General features: G+C 49.8%; 1 protein-coding gene across 1 annotated transcript in view; it reads left to right on the top strand.

Annotated features, from left to right (window-relative positions):
• The window catches only part of SOX10 (SRY-box transcription factor 10), a 42,240-nt gene that overhangs the window by 5,545 nt on the left and 14,413 nt on the right, over positions 1-22,282 (top strand). Inside the window, exon 2 of the mRNA XM_086963251.1 lies at positions 20,855-21,319. Coding sequence (XP_086819377.1) covers positions 20,916-21,319 — 404 coding nt within the window. The 5' untranslated portion in view covers positions 20,855-20,915. The remainder of the gene's footprint in view (positions 1-20,854; positions 21,320-22,282) is intronic.

The following is a 22,282-nucleotide window of genomic DNA, read 5'->3' as shown; positions in this document are numbered from 1 at the left end:
TCGTGTAAGTGATGTTTGAAGACGGGTGTTACACGAGAGAAAGAGAAACTGTTTACAGAGCAAACAAACGGGCCTGATGGCGGCATTACAGGTGTAGGAGCAGTTACACCCCTGCTGGTCCAGCGCTCGTGGATAGACCCGCGCACCGGAGGCCGCGGCGGCCGGGATAGACCCCTCATTGTTCCCTCCGAGGGGGCGGGGGAGTGGGAAAGGTGGGAAGAGGAAGCGCGGCTTTCCTGAGTCTGAGGGGGCGAGGAGGCGGCCTCTGCCAAGCACTCCGGGCGAGGAACCTGCCCCAACGGCAGGAAGGAGAGCCGAGGACAAGGCAGAGGTGGGCGCTGCTGCCTGCACCCACCCCCTCCCCAAGTCTGGCAGCTCGGGGCATCACTGCATCCGCGGAAGAGAAGTGAGACCGGCCCGGCCCCACCCCGGTACCTGTAGAGTGTGAGGAGCATGAAAACCACGGGCTTACTGAGCCTGACCTCCACACCCCAGGCGACAGCTGACGGGGTCACTGTACCTGCTGGCGAGATCTCTGCGTGACACGCAGTTCATGACCTCCACATCCACATACAATAGCTTGGGGGGCTACTGTCCCTGCTGCAAAGATCTGTGCCTGACATGCAGGTCACGAACACCACACATGCCATGATAGTTTACAGGATTACTGTGAGAAGTTGGCCTGGTATATAATGCTCACTAGTTCTAGTGATCACTTTGTACCATGCCAAGCAACCCTTATGATGATGGTTGTAATTCAACCTTGTAGACCAGTTATCCTAGTGGTAACGTGGACAAAGCAGTCTTAGGCTAAACTCTGAAAGGCATGTGAAGCCAGCTGTTATACCATACACAACCCCCTTGAATACCAAATGAAAGGGACACCACACAGATATATATTGAAAATATATATTGATTTATTAACTATAAAATCCCCTGGACTCTTTATGAGCCCAGAAGCACAAGCGTAAAATCACAAGACAGTTTAAAATACACAAAAGTTGCACAATATGGATGAGCCCTAGGGGCCACCTAAACCATATACTAAATAAGTGGTATAAGGGATACCAGGAGGAAAGTGAAGAGGCCTAGGGCCTTGGGAATCGCTGGAGCTATTCGAGACTGGAGTTAACTAAGTCGGGAAAGGCCCACGGGACTCGGGTGCAGTGTCCAAAGTGCACGCATTTCTCAATACAAAGTCTATGGTGCGTAAAAAGCACAAAGTTAGAAAGTTAGGAACCTTCCGAGTGACCTACGGAGCTGAAACTTAAAACACAGGCCCTTGGGATGTGTACCAGTGCAGGAGCACCGGCGGAGCTGAGTTACCTCACCCACAGGAAGCGGGTGCACAGGGTCGAAGATGTGTCGGGTTTCGTCACGCTGGTCGATGGTGCTTGGAGCTGAAGATGCTGCGGGCGGCTCGATGAGAAGAGTTCCGGTGGATCCAAGGGTGGATCTGAAGATGTGAAGACCTGAAAGCAGAGGGGACAGTGTTCAAAGTCACTAGCCAGTGACTGCTGTGGAACCAGAGTGGAACCAGGTGATGTCGGGTGCAAACAGGCGTTGTCGGGTAGCTTCTTTCTGCAGCCACGTGGATACCCGGGGTCGAGGACGTCCAGGAGTCGGTCACGAGCTGTCCCACGTAGGCTTCTCGCTGTTGGCGGTGTCGGCGACCTGATCGGAGCAAACAGGCCTTGGCAAATGCAAGCCACGCAGAAGTTGAAAGATGCTGTTCACTCGGACCAGCAAGGTCAGAGCGGGTGCTCCTTTTCACAGGAGCTTGGGTAGGTCTGGAGCAACCAGACCTGCTGTTTAAATCTTCGGGTTCGTCGCCAAGATGGCCGCTGGCCGCGTGGCTAGTGGCCGGGATGGCGCGTCGAGTGGCACAGTGCAAAAGGGCCCCACGCAGATCGTGGAGATGCTGGGGGGCTGATCTTCGGTGCAAGGGCTGCTCGGTGGTGGGGGTTCTCAGTCCCCAAAGCACAACGTCGAGGATGCCTCAGAAGCTGCGCAGTCAGCTTTACGAGTGTCTTCCAAGAGGTCCGGTCCCACGTCACTCGGTGCCTCCACGGGTCCCTTCTTTGCAGGGACTGTGGATCGGGCTCTGAGAGGTCTGGGAATCTGGTTCTTGTCGGGCTCTGGGCTCGGGCTCCGGCGGGAGGCGGCGGCAAAGCAGACGTCGAGTTGCTGGTTGGTACCTGTGTTCACAGGGTGGTCACTCCTTGGCCACAAGGGAGATTCTTCTTCAGTCTTCTGTGCAGCAGAATGTCGAAGTCCAGTCTTCTTCTTAGTTTAAGTTGATTTCGGGATGATCTGCTGTGCAATGGCACTGCTCCCCCTCTTATTCCAATCTAGGGGGTGGATCACCTACTAGGTCCCTCCTCTGGGAGGAACCAGGAAGGGGGGCGGTTACACCCCCTTTCCTTTGTCCAGCTCCGCGCCAGGACTGGGGCTGGAAGGCCCCAGAACCGGTTTGGGCTGGCCTATGCACGGGGACACCTTGTGTGCCCCGGGCATGTCTGATTCTTTTCAGCCCTGTCCTACCTAATACACAAAATCCTGTCTGGGGTGGTGCTCGCACCTCCCAAGGCAGGAAACCCTTTGTCCAGGCCACCATCTGCCGAGTTTCGGTCAGCAGCAGGAGGCCAGACTTGTGTCTGTGGTGGCAGCGTCCATTTTGTGGAGCTGAGGCTCTGTTTAACTTTAACCGGGGTTAAGGCTACGCACATGTCGTGTCCCTCTAGAAGGGTGGAATGCTATCCCCGTCGCCAGAATTGGCGAGGGGATAGTATTCCAATTCGTATGACACCTTACTCGACATGTTTTGATAAAGCCAAACCAAAGATAGCATTTAACCGCGAGGATTATAATGCACTTAAGAGTATATGGTATGGCAATATCCCGGAACGGCTTAGGGAGTTGTTCCCGACAGCTGCAGACAGGCTCAGCTCATGCCAGAGCACCATCTCACATATTTCCAAGCACTCTGCCTCCAGGATTGATGAGGCCTTCCATAGGAGTGGCTGATAGGAACATATGTGTCCAGTTTAGGGTTAGGCACAGACATACTGTACCTAAGTAAGAGGTGGTTACACCGACTTACCCCAGCTGAGTGATCAGCCAGTTGTGTCAAATATGGAGGCCAGGCCAGGGGTGGCACAACACATGCTGCAGCCCCTGGTAGGCCTTGGCTACACCTATGCCCTGGGTACCTATGGTACACTGTTACAGGGGCCTATAAGGTGAACCAATTCCAATTGTGTTATGTACCTAAGGTACATGGAGTCCATTTTAAGGAGAGAGCAATCAGCCTGGGGCCCTGAATAGCAGGATCCCAGGCCAACTAAGTCAAAAACCAGCTAAACACCAGGCAAAAAGTTTGGGGGTAACCATAGTCAGATATCCACCTTCCTACATAACCCCCCCCCAAACGAAAGGAGATAAGGCTATCCTTGACCAGGTAAGCCTATATTGCCTAAGTGGCCATATAAGGAAGTACCAGCTCTGGCTTGGTAACCCCCTGTCTCATGGTCCACTAAGCAATCCCTCACCCTAAGGGTATCGGAGGGTCTCCACCATAGGGAATCTCTACCTGTGGTGTGTCTTTGCAAAGTCAAAGGCTGGTGTTGAAATGGGGTACTGAAGTGAGTTTCCTCTGTAGGGCTCAGCTTCCTCCAATCACTCTCCACCATGTGTGCCTTTCTTTCTCTGACTGAGTTGCACTGTGCTCTCAGGGTCAACCTCTGGCTACCTAAAGCTGGAGGCTGGGTCCCTCTGTTTGGCTTACTGGAGGGACAGGTCAGGTTTGGGCCCTTAGGGTCCCAGGTTTTGCTGTGCCCAACAATATCCATCTGGGGGAGGTCCCTAACTACTTTTAAGGGGGATCCCTCAGGAGTTTTTAAAGCTTGCACCTCACTAGGGCTACTAGTTTTGGTGCCCCTAATCTGCTGATGGGGGTGCTTTATTTGACAGGGGGCCCTTTGGGTCTCACTGTCCTTCTTGTCCTCTGCAGCCCTGGGCTGAGTAAGGCAAGGTAGAGAGGGGCAGGTTACCTGCTCCAGACTGGGTCCCTCCTGAGAAGGGTCCACTGCCATCAGAGGCTCTGTCAGGCCAGGCCTAACAACCTCTGGGACAGTTCCTTCATCAGGGGTAAGATCAGTTCCCTGAGGAGGCTGATCCTTTCCTAAAGTCTGGTGGGAGGGAGATTTCTCTTCCTCCTCAATGCTCTCTGTTTGGGTGGAGTGATCCATCATTTCAGGCTTCACTACCCATGTATCAGTTTGAGTTTGGGCTGTGGCCATCACAGCCCCACCAACCTTTTCAGGAGGAGACTCAGTTTGGGTATGGGCTGTTACTAGTACAGCCCTGCTACTCTTTCCAGGAGGGAAGTTATCTAAAGATGGGGCTGAGGTTTGCTCAGCCCTCCCAACCTTTTCAGGAAGGACATCTTGAATTGGGGCTGTAGCCATTACAGCCCCACTAACCTTTCCATGGAGATTTACCATTCTAGAATGGGTTTGCTGTTCAACCTCAGCCCAGGCTGAGATTTCCAAATCATTACCCAGTAGGCAATCTACAGGCAAGTTTGCTGACACTGCCACTCTCTTTGGGCCAGTGACACCTCCCCAGCTAAGATTGACTACTGCCATGGGATGATTGGATTCTATGCCATCAATGTTTGTCACCTGATATTTGGCATCAGGTAAAAGTTGCCTTGAGGGGACTAGACATTCAGCCACCATGGTGATGCTAGCCCCTGTGTCTCTGAAGGCCTCAACTTTCAAGCCATTGATGAGGGGCTCCTGTCTATACTTGCTCAAAGTGTTTGGGCAAGCAGTGAAATTGGCAAACCCCATGCCAGTCTCATAGACAAGAGTATCTGAGTTAGGGGACCTGGATAGGCCAGAGTCCACCTGTCCTCCAAAAGTAAACCCACCCAAATTCTTGGGGGTGCTCCCACCACCTGGGGGACCACTGCTAACAGTGACAGGAGGTGTTGGAGCCTTACCTGGAGGTATATTCTCCTTATTGCCATTCTTGGGACAACAGCTATCTGTTTTGTAATGCCCCACCTGTTTACAGGTATGACAATAAGGCTTTTTCTGGGATGTAGAAGTGTCTTGGGACCCACCCCCATTCTTGGAGTTTTGGGGCCCTGGGGAAGTCTTTTCCTTACTTTTATCCCCACCCTTCTCTTGAGGCTTGGTAGTCTCTTTCTTTTGGTCACCACCCTGGTTCTTAGGCCTGATCCTGGTTCTGACCCATTTGTCTGCCCTCCTACCCAATTCTTGTGGGGAGGTCAGATCAGAGTCAACCAGGTGCTGATGTAGAAGCTGATTTTGACAATTACTTAAGATTTGCTCTCTCATAATTAAATTATACAATCCTGTATAGTCAGTAACCTTACTTCCGAGCAACCAGCCCTCCAGAGCCTTAGTGGCACACTCAACAAATTCAGACCAGTCCTGAGTCTGTGTCTTCTGGGTATCTCTGAACATTAACCTGTACTGTTCAGTGGTTAAGCCTAACCCATCAATCAGAGCACTCTTCAGGACCATGTAGTTTCTAGAATCCTCATCACTAACTGTGAGGAGTCTGTCTCTGCCTCTACCTTCAAAGGAGAGCCACAAGATTGCTGCCCACTGCTCCTGAGGGATCTGCTGTACCATGCAGGCTCTCTCAAGTGCAGTCATCCATTTGTGGATATCATCCCCAGCTTTGTAGGGGGGCACAATCTTACTCAGGTTTCTTGTATCAAAGGACCTGTCTTTATCCTTCTGGATATTGCTGCCACCAGTGGATCCTAATCCACTCTCTCTAGGCTGTCTTGCTCTAGCAAGTTTCTCCTTAGCCAGGGCAACCTCTAACTCTTGCCTCTGGATCCTAAGCTCAGCCTCTCTCATCTTGGCCTCATGTTCCCTTCTCTGAGGGCTAGTCATCTCCTTTCTGGAGTGACCATGAGAGCCTCTAGAGACATGGGAGGTGTTGGATTCACCTGAGTGATGCCTTCTCCTCCTATGGCCCTGGTTAAGTCCACCTGGGGGTCTGAATGGGTTGTTACCTGATTCATTCCCAAGTTGACTTAAGTTAGCCTGGTTCAGTCTACTGACCAGCACCTGACTATCTCTGTCATCATCTGACTCACTGCTTTCCACCTCCTCCTCCTCTTCTTCTTCTTCCTCTTCATCTACCTGAGGAGCTCCAGTGGTGGAGGCTTCCTCATCTACTAGGATGATAGGGGTAGGGGTGTCTACAGTGTCATCCTCTGAAGGATGGCCTCCTTCAGCATTCCCTGTGGGGTTTGCTTTAGAGGTCTTTAGAGCCTCAGACTGATCCAAGAGCTCTCTTAGGTGGTCTGTAGTAGGGGTAGGCCCTGTCTTCAGACCCCTTAAGACACAAAGCTGTCTTAATTCCTTAAAAGGAAAAATAGCAAACTGGGATGGTGCCCTTGGAGGGTCACTCTCAACAGGAGTAAGTCCACTGGACCCCTCTGTTCCAGACATTGCTCTAGTGTGGGTGGATGTGTTGCAATCTACCTACACTGGTGTTTACCTACTAAACCTATCTAGTAGTTGTAGCTAGGGTGTGCTACTCCCTTTGCTCTACAACAACTAAGTTCAGTAGAACTTAAGTATACTAGTCTTGTTTTATATGTACCTAGCAGGTACCTGTATGATCTTTCAAATGATAATCTCAAAGATTGTAATGGTAAAACAACAGCAAGCTCAGATCCCAATCCGCTGCTCACCAATGTGAGAAGTTGGCCTGGTATATAATGCTCACTAGTTCTAGTGATCACTTTGTACCATGCCAAGCAACCCTTATGATGATGGTTGTAATTCAACCTTGTAGACCAGTTATCCTAGTGGTAACGTGGACAAAGCAGTCTTAGGCTAAACTCTGAAAGGCATGTGAAGCCAGCTGTTATACCATACACAACCCCCTTGAATACCAAATGAAAGGGACACCACACAGATATATATTGAAAATATATATTGATTTATTAACTATAAAATCCCCTGGACTCTTTATGAGCCCAGAAGCACAAGCGTAAAATCACAAGACAGTTTAAAATACACAAAAGTTGCACAATATGGATGAGCCCTAGGGGCCACCTAAACCATATACTAAATAAGTGGTATAAGGGATACCAGGAGGAAAGTGAAGAGGCCTAGGGCCTTGGGAATCGCTGGAGCTATTCGAGACTGGAGTTAACTAAGTCGGGAAAGGCCCACGGGACTCGGGTGCAGTGTCCAAAGTGCACGCATTTCTCAATACAAAGTCTATGGTGCGTAAAAAGCACAAAGTTAGAAAGTTAGGAACCTTCCGAGTGACCTACGGAGCTGAAACTTAAAACACAGGCCCTTGGGATGTGTACCAGTGCAGGAGCACCGGCGGAGCTGAGTTACCTCACCCACAGGAAGCGGGTGCACAGGGTCGAAGATGTGTCGGGTTTCGTCACGCTGGTCGATGGTGCTTGGAGCTGAAGATGCTGCGGGCGGCTCGATGAGAAGAGTTCCGGTGGATCCAAGGGTGGATCTGAAGATGTGAAGACCTGAAAGCAGAGGGGACAGTGTTCAAAGTCACTAGCCAGTGACTGCCGTGGAACCAGAGTGGAACCAGGTGATGTCGGGTGCAAACAGGCGTTGTCGGGTAGCTTCTTTCTGCAGCCACGTGGATACCCGGGGTCGAGGACGTCCAGGAGTCGGTCACGAGCTGTCCCACGTAGGCTTCTCGCTGTTGGCGGTGTCGGCGACCTGATCGGAGCAAACAGGCCTTGGCAAATGCAAGCCACGCAGAAGTTGAAAGATGCTGTTCACTCGGACCAGCAAGGTCAGAGCGGGTGCTCCTTTTCACAGGAGCTTGGGTAGGTCTGGAGCAACCAGACCTGCTGTTTAAATCTTCGGGTTCGTCGCCAAGATGGCCGCTGGCCGCGTGGCTAGTGGCCGGGATGGCGCGTCGAGTGGCACAGTGCAAAAGGGCCCCACGCAGATCGTGGAGATGCTGGGGGGCTGATCTTCGGTGCAAGGGCTGCTCGGTGGTGGGGGTTCTCAGTCCCCAAAGCACAACGTCGAGGATGCCTCAGAAGCTGCGCAGTCAGCTTTACGAGTGTCTTCCAAGAGGTCCGGTCCCACGTCACTCGGTGCCTCCACGGGTCCCTTCTTTGCAGGGACTGTGGATCGGGCTCTGAGAGGTCTGGGAATCTGGTTCTTGTCGGGCTCTGGGCTCGGGCTCCGGCGGGAGGCGGCGGCAAAGCAGACGTCGAGTTGCTGGTTGGTACCTGTGTTCACAGGGTGGTCACTCCTTGGCCACAAGGGAGATTCTTCTTCAGTCTTCTGTGCAGCAGAATGTCGAAGTCCAGTCTTCTTCTTAGTTTAAGTTGATTTCGGGATGATCTGCTGTGCAATGGCACTGCTCCCCCTCTTATTCCAATCTAGGGGGTGGATCACCTACTAGGTCCCTCCTCTGGGAGGAACCAGGAAGGGGGGCGGTTACACCCCCTTTCCTTTGTCCAGCTCCGCGCCAGGACTGGGGCTGGAAGGCCCCAGAACCGGTTTGGGCTGGCCTATGCACGGGGACACCTTGTGTGCCCCGGGCATGTCTGATTCTTTTCAGCCCTGTCCTACCTAATACACAAAATCCTGTCTGGGGTGGTGCTCGCACCTCCCAAGGCAGGAAACCCTTTGTCCAGGCCACCATCTGCCGAGTTTCGGTCAGCAGCAGGAGGCCAGACTTGTGTCTGTGGTGGCAGCGTCCATTTTGTGGAGCTGAGGCTCTGTTTAACTTTAACCGGGGTTAAGGCTACGCACATGTCGTGTCCCTCTAGAAGGGTGGAATGCTATCCCCGTCGCCAGAATTGGCGAGGGGATAGTATTCCAATTCGTATGACACCTTACTCGACATGTTTTGATAAAGCCAAACCAAAGATAGCATTTAACCGCGAGGATTATAATGCACTTAAGAGTATATGGTATGGCAATATCCCGGAACGGCTTAGGGAGTTGTTCCCGACAGCTGCAGACAGGCTCAGCTCATGCCAGAGCACCATCTCACATATTTCCAAGCACTCTGCCTCCAGGATTGATGAGGCCTTCCATAGGAGTGGCTGATAGGAACATATGTGTCCAGTTTAGGGTTAGGCACAGACATACTGTACCTAAGTAAGAGGTGGTTACACCGACTTACCCCAGCTGAGTGATCAGCCAGTTGTGTCAAATATGGAGGCCAGGCCAGGGGTGGCACAACACATGCTGCAGCCCCTGGTAGGCCTTGGCTACACCTATGCCCTGGGTACCTATGGTACACTGTTACAGGGGCCTATAAGGTGAACCAATTCCAATTGTGTTATGTACCTAAGGTACATGGAGTCCATTTTAAGGAGAGAGCAATCAGCCTGGGGCCCTGAATAGCAGGATCCCAGGCCAACTAAGTCAAAAACCAGCTAAACACCAGGCAAAAAGTTTGGGGGTAACCATAGTCAGATATCCACCTTCCTACAATTACTGTACCTGATGCAGAGATCTGAGTCTCGCATGAAGGGCATGAACTCCACACCACACGAGATACATGATGGGGCTGCTGTACCTGCTGCAGAGATCTGTGTGTAACACGCAGATCACGGACCCCACTCCCAATGAGACTGCAACAGGTACCTTAACCCTCTAAGCTGAGATCTGCATGCAGTCTGCCTCTCTCAGGCTTCACTTTCTACGCGATAGCTTACAGGGTTACTGTCCCTGCTGCAGATGGTGTAGGTGTAACGTGGTCACACACTCCACTCCCCCATGAAACAGCTTACACACAGGGTTACTGGAGTTCCTTGGTAGATCTGTGCAGACCACCAGACATCTGACGGGGTCAATCAGTCAGTCTGACGGGGTTACTGTACCTGCTGCACAGAGACCTCTGTGCAAAATGCGGCCCAGAGGCTTCACGGACTCCTCGTGAGACAGCTTACTTACAGGGTTACTGTACACGCCACAGAGACGCTACAAACCGACGGGCGGCAGGCGCCCTCCAAGCACAGCATACCAGGGGGACAAATCGTGTGCAACGGGGAGATTAAAGGCTCCATTCCCCGTGAGGCAGCTTAAGGGGTTACTGTAAACGCTGCAGAGGGGCGTTTGCAGCCTGCGGGCAGCAGGCTGGAGCACCAAGAAGGCCGCATCGGCAGCGCACATACATGGGGATGCAACACGCAGATGCGATCGCAAGTTCGAATTCGACTAAAATAAGTTCTTAGGCATGTGCGTGCACCCCACAGACCCCAGGTACGGCGGGCAAACGCACCTGCCAAAGAGATGTGTGTGTGTGTGTGTAACCTGCAGGTCACACCTCACGTAATATAGCTCAGCGGGTTAACGCGGCTGGTTCAGAGGCACCCGCCCGCCCTGAACGCTCACTGCTGCGCTTGGCCTTTGCCTTGAAAGGATACGAAGGAATGTATATCCGTTTCCTATCCGATTATTTCAAGCCCGCACAGGACTTAACCCGAGACCGTAACAGGCACAAAAACACGGGTGACAAGAATGTCTCAGACGGGCAGGAGAGATGGTGGGGTGGGTGAGACGGTGAATGTTACCAAGGGTGGGAGCGAATACTGCATCGGGTGAAAAAGTGAGTGTGAGATGAAGCATGTTACTACAGGTACTTTGCCAAGCAGCAACTATTGTTGAGTCAGTAGGGTTTGCAGGAGGGCATTTTATGCGTTATCCATATGTCGCCCGTTGCCCACCCTTTAATAGCTAGGGAAGGACACCCAGAAATAGTCCCGCAGTCTTTCCTCAAAAATTACAAATCGGAGACGTGCACGAGAGCTCCCCTAGCACGGCTGAGCCCACCCTCGGTGCAACAATGCCACCTGACTAAGGGCCCTAGGACGAAGCATGCCACCTGTGGCTGGGTGAGGGCCCAGCTCCCTTAAAGTAAAACGAGTGGGTAATCTGGTAGGGCTGATCTGGACAGCACAAGTCAGCAGCATGGACTTAAGGCAATGGTTGTCTGTCGTCCCTCACGTACGTTTACTCAGTAAAGTCAGGGGGTGTCTCTAGATGTTCTTCACTCTTGCCTCCCCCAAAGAAGGACTATGTCACTTCAGGTAGGAATGAATATCACAGTGGGTGAGGCGGAACATGTTACAGAATGTGAGATGGCAACTGACAGCGGCTGGGACGCAACTGTCACAGGGAGTGAGAGAGTGACTGTCGTAGTGGGTAGGAGTGTGACTGGTGTAGTGGGAGAGACGGTGACTGGTGTAGTGGGAGAGACGGTGACTGTCACAGGGAGTGGGTGTGCGACTGGTGTAGTGGGTGAGTCTGTGACTGTCATAGGGAGTGTGTGTGTGACTGCTGTAGTGGCTAAAACGGTGACTGTCACAGGGAGTGGGTGTGCGACTGGTGTAGTGGGTGAGTCTGTGACTGTCATAGGGAGTGTGTGTGTGACTGCTTTAGTGGATGAGAAGGCGACTGTCATAGGGAGTGGGTGTGCGACTGGTGTAGTGGGTGAGTCGGTAACTGTCACAGGGAGTGGGTGTGTGACTGCTGTAGTGGGTGAGATGGTGACTGTCACAGGGAGTGGGTGTGGGACTGTGGGTGAGACGGTGACTGTCACAGGGAGAGGGTGTGGGACTGGTGTAGTGGGTGAGACGGTGACTGTCACAGGGAGTGGGTGTGTGACTGCTGTAGTGGGTGAAACGGTGACTCTAACAGGGAGTGAGTGTGCGACTGGTGTAGTGGGTGAGTCGGTGACTGTCACAGGGAGTGACGGTGTGACTGGTGTAGTGGGTGAGACAGTGACTGTCACAGGGAGTGGGTGTGTGACTGGTGTAGTGGGTGAAACGGTGACTCTCACAGGGAGTGAGTGTGCGACTGGTGTAGTGGGTGAGTCGGTGACTGTCACAGGGAGTGACGGTGTGACTGGTGTAGTGGGTGAGACAGTGACTGTCACAGGGAGTGGGTGTGGGACTGGTGTAGTGGGTGAGTCGGTGACTGTCACAGGGAGTGGGTGTGTGACTGCTGTAGTGGCTGAGACGGTGACTGTCACAGGGAGTGGGTGTGCGACTGGTGTAGTGGGTGAGTCTGTGACTGCCACAGGGAGTGACAGTGTGACTGGTGTAGTGGGTGAGACGGTGACTGCCACAGGGAGTGACAGTGTGACTGGTGTAGAGGGTGAGACGGTGACTGTCACAGGGAGTGGGTGTGTGACTGATGTAGTGGGTGAGACGGTGACTGTCACAGGGAGTGAGTGTGCGACTGGTGTAGTGCGTGAGTCGGTGACTGTCACAGGGAGTGGGTGTGTGACTGCTGTAGTGGGTGAGACGGGGACTGTCACAGGGAGTGACAGTGTGACTGGTGTAGTGGGTGAGAAGGTGACTGCCACAGGGAGTGAGAGTTATGTAGTGGGTGAGACGGTGACTCACAGGGAGAGGGTGTGTGACTGCTGTAGTGGGTGAGACGGTGACTGTCACAGGGAGTGGGTGTGCGACTGGTGTAGTGGGTGAGTCTGTGACTGTCACAGTGAGTGACAGTGTGACTGGTGTAGTGGGCGAGACAGTGACTATCACAGGGAATGGGTGTGCGACTGGTGTAGTGGGTGAGTCGGTGACTGTCACAGGGAGTGAGTGTGTGACTGCTGTAGTGGGTGAGACGGTGACTTTCACAGGGAGTGGGTGTGCGACTGGTGTAGTGGGTGAGTCGGTGACTGTCACAGGGAGTGGGTGTGCGACTGGTGTAGTGGGTGAGTCGGTGACTGTCACAGGGAGGGAGTGTGTGACTGCTGTAGTTGGTGAGACGGTGACTGTCACAGGGAGTGACAGTGTGACTGGTGTAGTGGGTGAGACGGTGACTGTCACAGGGAGTGGGTGTGTGACTGGTGTAGTGGGTGAGATGGTGACTGTCACAGGGAGTGGGTGTGTGACTGTCATAGTGGGTGAGTCGGGGACTGTCGTAGTGGGTCAGATAGCGAGTCTCCCAGCCGGTGACGTGAAGAGTGTCACATTGGGTGGGCTTGTGACTGTCACAGCGATTGAGATGGCAACAGTTGCCGCTTGTGACGTGGCGAATGTCACAGTGGATGAGGTGCAATTACTGCGAGTGAGATTGAGACTGCCACATTTGGGATGATGGGAACTGTCGCAGTGGGGGAGGTGGTGGCAGTGACTGAGAGCTGTCACAGCTAATTTGACGGTGACTGACAATCTCCAGCAGTGATACGGACTTAAAATTAGGTTGACATCGATTTTATGCGATTCATAACCCCCGAATATGTACTGAAATCAGCACAGATGCTAGGAAAGAAAAAAAGTACTTTTCTGGTCTGGCCTGTAGACAGCTTCCTACCTCACCAGCCATATGTAAAATAAATAAAATAAATAAGAAATGCACAGAGGTGCTCTGGGTCAGCTCTCTTCTTCTATTGGCTTGTTCACAAAATGTCATTCACATTTTGCTTTCGCCCACCACAGCATTCAGCATGGCATTTTGAGTCAGTCCGCTTCAACCACGGACTGCCTTATGACGTGATTGGCGGCATTAGTCTGATCACAGGTTCACACCACCCTAAAAAGGTGCACTTTGGTGCCAAGGCTGGTGTGTCAATACTTTACTTTGCCAGTAATTTTTTCTTTGCGTTTTAAAAAAAAACATTCTTAGCGTTCAAACTATATCTTCAAATCCTACTTATTCAAAACCAACAATACCTTTACTTTGCATCTGTAAGCGTCACCTATCCTTGTGAACTGCATTAAAACTAAAGCCAGTTACATTACCTGTTCTAAGTGCACTCGCCTGCTAAGAAGTTGTGGTTTATTTTGTGTAAAAATACAATAAATATTGCACCAGCAAGTGCTATTGGCTTTACCAATGCCTGTTTGTTTTATTAATGGGGAAAGAATGCACCTGGGTCTACCCCTTTATTGCCCAGAGCCACCTGGAGTCCTTACCAGTCACAAATACGAGGTGGTACAAGACATAACAGGTCTAATTGTACAGTGCAACATTCACCCTTAGGGGGCTCTAAGCGCTATTGACAGAAAACAGTTGCTTATTTGATCGATCTTGGAAGGATGAAAGACTGAGAGGACCAGCTAGGATTCACATTTGTGACAATGGGATCTAACACTGAACACAAGAGTGGATGCCACCAGATCTGGGCACCTGAAATGTCTTATTCAATCATACAAAGCCAAACAGGGTATGTAGCAAAATGTAAAAACCACAAGTTCCAGAATTCTGTGCAAACTTCGCTGGGGTCCAGTTTGCCACAGATAGCCCAATGTAAAAAACTAAAACCAGAATCCCTTCAGGAATGTACACTTACCCTGCCGCCTTTTGAGTGGGGAACTGGACAACGAATGGAAACTGCAAGTCCCATAGCCCCCGTGATTTAGACAGAGGACAAGGACAGGCCCTGCTCTCTTTCAGCAAAATGTATTAATAGATTCTTAATTGCAAGTGAACTTGGAGTTTTCAATAAGTGAGGCAGCTTATGTGACTACCGCTAAATGATACTAGACGCCATATTTCCTCTTCCTTTGAGGTACTTCACTTTTTATCACTTAGAAACACGTGCTTATGGCACCTGGCAAAAATGGAACATGTAACCAGAGGGCCCTGCAATAGGTTTTTGCCCCAAGTCTCGTAAAAATTTCAGACAAGCCTGACTGGAGACAACACCCTGCATCTACAACCCAGTTGATCCGGGAGGCAATTGGAAGCTTCTTGCCCCGATTCATGGGTTCCATATCTTTCTGGTTTAAAATGGGACAGTTCCATGAAATAGGCTGGGATGAAATTAAAGAGCCAGAGGCACCCTTGGGTTGATTTTCCTAGATTGCAATTTCCTATTACCAAATTACAATTAGGCAATGCAAAACCATTCGTACCTACGGGCCATTCCATAATTTAGGTGATATTTTGGTTTCCCAATGCCATATGCTATAGAGGGGCTTCATTGGGTTGTTTAACGCCCCTGATGGAGTAATGTATATAGCCACCGCCATCAAAACACTGTTTGACACTAAGGGCGCTGGCTAAGGCTGTCTGAGAGATTCTGCTGAGTTAGAGAGCGTATTCAATCACTAACCTCACATACCTCTCCCATAGGGCTTCCAGATGGGAAATATGGCAACATACATCTTTGATATCTGTAAGAGCAAGAGCCCCGGCTGACGAGCTGGTGGCTTCTGAGCGAAGGCTGAGGAGGAGGCAGGTAAACACGGAGGATATACTCTGCACCTCTTATGTAAAACAAGCATTAGGAATAAAACAGCTTTTTGAGCTCAGTTAAAAGAATATCTTATTTTGCCCAAAACTCCAGTACAACTGGATCTTCACCAGCAAATATGACTTTGAATAAGCAGAAGGAGCAAGAGAATCTGAACCTCAGCCCAACACCAGAGGCATCCTGTGATTCCGGGGTCACCTGCCTCCAAGCATGGAGAGAGAGTAGACACTGCACTTTGAAGAGGAGACGTTAGTTGCTCTTCGCTTGTTCTGGTGATGGAGCCGAGGCATTGTGGTTTTCTTATGCCTTTATTTCAGGTCACAACTTTCTCACCTGTCTGGGTTGTGGATTTTTTTTTTTTAAACATTCCATAATTGTGGATAGCTCTTGTTCAGCCTTCTTAGATACTCTTTGAAGTTTGCACTGTCTTGGAGGAGGGGAGGGGCTGGACCAATAATCACCAAGGATCTCAGCTAGAGTCCAGCTTTGTACTTGGTATGCTGCTCATCATTCTTGGGCACTAAAACAAAGTCCTCCACAATGAATGGCAGATCCAGACTTAAACCTGTGCCTTAGAGGACGCCTAAATAGATGGTGAAGAGGACTAGAAGGAATCCTGTTGCTTTTCTGCTACGAAATCAGCTAGAAATGTCATTTTTTGCCATATTGTGTGAGTAAAACTTGACAGACTGGCTTTAGCAAGAAAGCACTATGAATTATTTTTGTTAACTCTCCTGACCAGAGAACATGTAACCATGGCTTCTTTCTCTAGTGAGTCATGGTTAGAGGAACCAGGATCAAATTAAAAACCCGCAGCATATGGCTAAGCTGGGGGTGCCTAAAAGCACACATGGCCTGGGCAAATATTGACCCCTGGTTCATACTAATTCTTTAGATGGTTGAACCTCGGATGGATCATGATTGAAGTATCTGGGACAGAACACCCTTCCTGCTTGGAGAGGGTTCTCAATATTTAAACATCATTTGCACCATTCTGTAACACAATGGTGTACAGAAGACATATACCACAAAGCCTGCCTCCGGTTTCAGCCCTGGTCTCAGGGTTAATATCTAGTCGATGCAAGAGGCAGGGAAACAATTGTGGGCCACTGGCTCCTGACAGCTGACCCGAGGGCCTATGGCGATAGAGTTGTGAGAGGCTTGGGCCCGAGACACTGGACAAAGTGGATAATGGGGCCTAAAGGTGAATCTTTTCTAATATGTTGTTGAATTTGTGTCTCCTTAAGAAAACATCAGAAAAGTCGCATATGTCAAAAACTGAGCCTAAACTTGGTCTGCCCAGGTCCATGGGTGTCAGAAACCATTGCCTCTGATTGGACAGACCTCAAACAAGAGCAGGTCATGGGTCCAGCTACCATCATGTAGGAATACCCTACAATCACAAACAGGCACCGGAGCAGGCCACTCTGAAGCAAGGTAACCCTCACAACATCCTTGACATGGCTAGCTAAGGTTGTGTGTAGGGCAACTGTGCCAAAGATATTCTGATACCTTTAAAATGGAAGGTATAAGAAGCTTGTCCTTTCTGCGCCCTCCCGCAATCGAGGCTCTGGCAAGGCCAAAACGGGGTCTTGAAAGACTTCTCTTAGGGAGGTGGATCTTAACCTGTATTCCGGGGCCCCCTGGGGGTCCGCAAAGCCTACTCAGGGGGTCCGCGACTGCTTAGAAAATTACATATTAACATATTAATAAAGTACATATAAATAAAGAAGCAACATGTTTTTTATTTCAAAGTATTTTAATAATTTTATAAAAACAAGTACATTAGCACTTCTGTTACAAGGTTAGCCAAACTTAGTTTGTGTTGCAGTAATTACAGGTACTTTGAGATAAATGTTTAGCGAATCCCCTCTGCATTAAAGATCTAAAACATTCTGTAAATATGAAGGAATTTGAAATTAGAAGCTACAAGTTAACTTAGTATACCTCAGATTGATTTGTAGGAACAGTGCATTAGCATCAAACAGAAAATAGTATGGATGATGAGCGGCCTCAATTAGAAAAGCTCCAACCCTCCCAATAAAAGTTTTATTTTTTTATATTTGTGAATTAAATAAAATATTCATAATTTCTTTGGGGAATGCTTCTTTCTGTATTTTTTTGCATTGTTTTGCAGTTCAAATCATTGCAAATACTTGAATGAATGAATGAATGAAGGTAAATTTGTATGGCGCTACTTAACCCGGGGGCATCTTAGGCAGATGTCCCCGGATTCAAATAATGATTAAGTAGGGGTCCCCGGGATCCACTAGTGATTAAATGGGGGTTCACAGAAGTCAAAAGTTTAAGAACCACTGTCTGGGGGAACTGAAAAGAGAAAGATTCAGAGGCCCGAAGAGTCCCTCGGTTCTGTCTGCTCAGGATGGTAATCAGAATTGCTGCAGCAAGTGTTCCGCAGCTAGATCTGCCCAGGATTTCAAGAAAGGCTGCAGCATCACAGGGCTGGCAGATATTGTGTGCAGTCTGCACAGGGGGAAATGACCGAACCAGGTTGCTTTTCTTGTGTTTTTATCCTACCTGAAAGGTTCAAGCATTTTATTAATCTGCCCCCACAGAGGAGTTGCACGTGTCTCTTGTACCAGCGATCTGTGCCTTTGTACCCAGTACTGCTGTACTTGATGTCATACGTGACGTCTTTGTCAGTCCTAATGGGAATCAGTGCCAGATCCAGTGATGTTGTTAAGCTTTAGAACTTATCGACTTAGAATTGAAAAAACGTTGAGAGGCGCGGAAGGAGTGTTGTGGACACTTGGCTGGAAGTTTTATTTATGTCTGATAGGTTTTCCCAAGGGGAGAAAATGGGAGAATTATGTATGTCAGATTGGTTTTCCCAAGGGGAGAAAATGGAAGAATTATGTTTGTCTGATTGGTTTTCCCAAGGGGAGAAAAGGGGAGAATTATGTATGTCAGATTAGTTTTCCCAAGGGGAGAATTGTTTTACTACATATATGGCGCTCTGTCTCCTTGGTTGTGGAGCCCCTCTCTTCTATCTGGTAGTTAAGCTTTAGAACTACAGAGAACGGCCTGGTGTTACGTCCTGGGACACGAACAGAAAGGCACAACGTGGGCACCTTCTAGCAAATCGGGGTGTCGGGTCTCTTCGACAACTTGGTACAGGCTCCATTTTAAGGCAGCAGAAGCGCTTTGCACAGGCCCTGGTGTTGGGCTTAGGTTTCACAACACCTGGTGGCATTAGGCAGCACAAGTAGCTCAGTCTTAGGCCCCTCACGCGTGCCCTACTGAGAGTCAAAGTAGGCTTCACAGAACCACCCTGGAGTTGGGCCTTGTAAACACATCAGTCAACAGAGCATGATCCCTGGCCTTAGCCTTTGTTGACAGAGAAGGGCTCTACTGTTGGCCATGGTGAGGAACCTCACGTGTGCCCTGGCATTGGGTCTCATAAGCAGCTTGCAAGATACTCTAGCACTTGGCAGTGGCAGCTCAGTGGCAGGTAATGCGGGCACCTCAGACAAGCCCTTATGCTGGGCCTGGTGGGTTAGTGGACTAATGCATTCACTGTAGGGGCCAGTGTTCGACCTCATGGTCACAGGTTCAAATCCCGGCGGGTCCACTCAGCCTTTCATCCTTCTGAGGTTGATAAAATGAGTACCATTGAGTTGGGTAACAATAAACATCTGTTATTCAGCCGAAAGTTACCCTTATGGGTGAAAGTGTGCTTTACAAATAAAGCAAAATTAAAACTCTCCATCCTTTGCAAATATCAAAACTCTCCATCCTTTGCTTCAGTGCGATTAAGCTCTGTAAGCACTGCTAGGTGGAATCCAAAATGTCGGTTCCTAAGCAAAAATGATCTAAAAGAGAATCACGGAGGAAGCAAGAATACACCAACTAATAAAACCCTTAGCACTTTAGGCACAGTCTGTGCGAGTAAGCACAAGAGAGAACCGGGAGGACCAGCATTTCTATTCTGTGACACCGATTACCTGCAACATAAGTGGGAGCCCAGCAAATTATACAGGAATGATGGCTACAGTCTGGAATATCGAATAGGGAATATGGTTATACCGTAATATCGTAGTCAACATAGCAAGGACAAAAATATTGAAAGGTAAGTACCTATATGGAAGTATGGATTCACCATTCCTAGCTTCACATCTAAGTACTCTGAATGTATGTGTATGTGTGTGTGTGTGTGTGTGTGTGTGTGTGTGTGTGTGTGTGTTTATGTATGCGTGTGTGTGTGTTTATGTATGCGTGTATGTGTGTGTGTATGTGTATATATCCATCTCAGAGGGACCTATATGTGAAAGTAGGCATAGAATATCTATAAATACGTATTTGTCGATATTTTGGCTACGATTTTAAGAGCACCAAACTGTCTGGTAAAAAAGGTTTATGTGATCATCAGACACCTACCGAGCTAAAGCAATCCCTGCGCCATCGAGCAAGATGAAAATGTAGGCCACAGAATCCTGTCGGGTATTGGGAAAAAGAACAGGATAAGGCAGCTTGTGCAAGTCTTCTCATGGTTGTAGATAATTTTTATACCGAGTAATAATGTGACCAGAGGCTCTTTCCGTCTTGAGGTCACTGGTACCGGATGGAGAAGCAGTACTTCAAGTCTAAGGACACACACACACAGCATACATGGCAGTTGGAACAATAAAAGCGTCGGGTGGGGTGGGGGGGGGGGGGTACTGTCCCACGCACAGTTACCACACCCCTGGAGGCAAGTTGGGATGTGCAGGTCGGAAAGGTACATGCTAGAGGTGAACAGGAAGGGAAATGGGCTCAAAATCCACAAATGCTTGAAATGGGCAGTACATCAAATCTGAGAGGTGTTATAGGGGTTGGTGGAATTCCCCGGTTCCGAAAAGGTACAGTCGGCCAAGGTAAACGAGTCCAGGCTTCTTCGTAGTTGGCTGAAGCTAAGATGTCTGTGGTAAACAGCCCCCAAGCAGACATATCTCCCCCTCTTCTTCGAAGTTCAGCTATACTTCTATCCGATTTTAATTCGGAGCGTTCTTTTACATCACACTCATCCCGTCTGGGGTTTTCACTAACTGGTCATGGGGCTGGTCTGTGGAGCATTAAAGGGTTCCTGGATAGGAGAGGGGCTCTTTTCTGAGGGAAAAACATAGACTTGTTAGCTGACTTTGGTCTCCCTTTCCTTCTTATGCAGTATACTCAGAGCCTATGCCTACTTCCAGCCTATCATCTGCCCACCTTCCCCCTTACCCTGTAGGTAAGGCAGACGACTGAACTGAGCAACACTGTAGTGACGTGGAGACACTTAAGTGAGAAGTTTTCCTCTCAAAATAAAGCCATTGGAAGCTGCATTCAACTTGTTTTTCACATTTTTGCAAGCATTCAGTGCCCCCTTGCTTTTCAGGACGATAGGGTCTGTTCTCTTTATCCCGGTCAAATCAATAGTAATAAAACACATTATTATTTATTCGCGTTGGGTGGTAGAATAAAGAAACAAGTACCCTGGGTCAACACCAATGCTTCAATAGCATCAATGAAAGAGGTTACATTTTAGCATAAGTCATGCAGGCAAAAAGAACCACTGCATACATTTGTAGGAGGCACGAGGCTTATGCAATACCGTATCTAAACAGTCTGCATTAATCTCTCCCTAATCTTACAGGAATTGTTTCCAGAACCCGAGGCCCAGACCAAAAACCCATTGAACTAAGCAGTAAAACAAAATGGCGGACGATCAGAGCCTGTCAGAAGTGGAGATGAGCCCGACGGGGTCTGAAGAGGAGCAGTGCCTGTCGCCAGGCGCCTCGACAGCTTCCGACGGCCTGCGGCCCGGCAGCCCCAGCGACGGCGACATGAGCAAGGTGAAGAAGGAGCTGGACTCGGAGACGGAGGACGAGAAGTTCCCCATCTGCATCCGGGAGGCGGTGAGCCAGGTGCTGAGCGGCTACGACTGGACGCTGGTGCCCATGCCGGTGCGCGTCAACGGCAGCAGCAAGTCCAAGCCCCACGTCAAGAGGCCCATGAACGCCTTCATGGTCTGGGCCCAGGCGGCGCGGCGCAAGCTGGCCGACCAGTACCCGCACCTGCACAACGCCGAGCTCAGCAAGACCCTGGGGAAGCTCTGGAGGTATGTATTGCCACTCTTGTCCATCGCCGGCCACCGTGGCACCTTGTTAATGGCAGCCTTTCTGAGTGAAGGGTGGCAAAGACTAAGGTACCCGCAAACACAGATAGGGGCCTACGTGCAAACTCCCCAAAACACAGAGGGCAAATGTGAGGCACTCTCTCAAAGGGGGGGGACTGAGATGCTAGGAACCGGTAGGCACACACTAAAATAAAAGAACTTGTGGTGGGCACGTCCAATTCAGACAAGTCAAGCTGAGGTGATATCCAGAACTATAGAACGGAGGTTCCATGTATGGAGACACCCAGAAACAGATGAGTGTTCCTGTGGGTTCTAGATCAACACAAATAATCTAGGGAATAAGAGTTGGTGGGCGATTAATGAACACAGGTTGGCGCATTGGGAGGCACATCTCGGAAATGGTAAGGGGGACCTGAGAACCCTCTCAAAACAGAAGGGAGGAACCAAGGAAGCACCCCGCAAAACAGAGCAATATTGTTGGGTTCACTGTGAAAGAGGCTGGTAGATCTAGAGGCTGTCCATTACAATGGGTGTGGAGCACCAAAGAGCTGTCTGGGAGACATGGTCCCAAACAAGTGAACTTTTTGTATGGGCCACAGCTCAATATAGATGTGAGTCAAGTGGGAAAAACAGGCAGGGCTGTGCTGTAAACCATTTGGGGGGTAGGGGGTGGGGGGCATAAACATGCTAAGTCTTAAATCATATGGGGGAGGGGGCAGGAGTCAAAGCTCAAAACAAATAAGGGTGCCTCAAAATAAATATCTTGTTGTCTGCCATGTAAATTTACGGCACAAGTCTCACATCCACGACTCCGCATGCGTTCCAAGTGGAGCCCCCCATTCTGTGCAGCAGCCCAACACAGGGATCAAGTTCTCAACATTCCAAGGTTCCAGAGGGCCCAACTTGGAAGTTTCACATAAAAAGCACTGTAAGGGAATGGTGGTT

This window comes from Lissotriton vulgaris, chromosome 1_1, assembly GCF_964263255.1.
Source record: "Lissotriton vulgaris chromosome 1_1, aLisVul1.2, whole genome shotgun sequence".
In the NCBI taxonomy this organism is placed as follows: domain Eukaryota; kingdom Metazoa; phylum Chordata; class Amphibia; order Caudata; family Salamandridae; genus Lissotriton; species Lissotriton vulgaris.
Note: the sequence above shows the minus strand (reverse complement) of the source record. Positions and strands in the feature narration are given on the sequence as shown.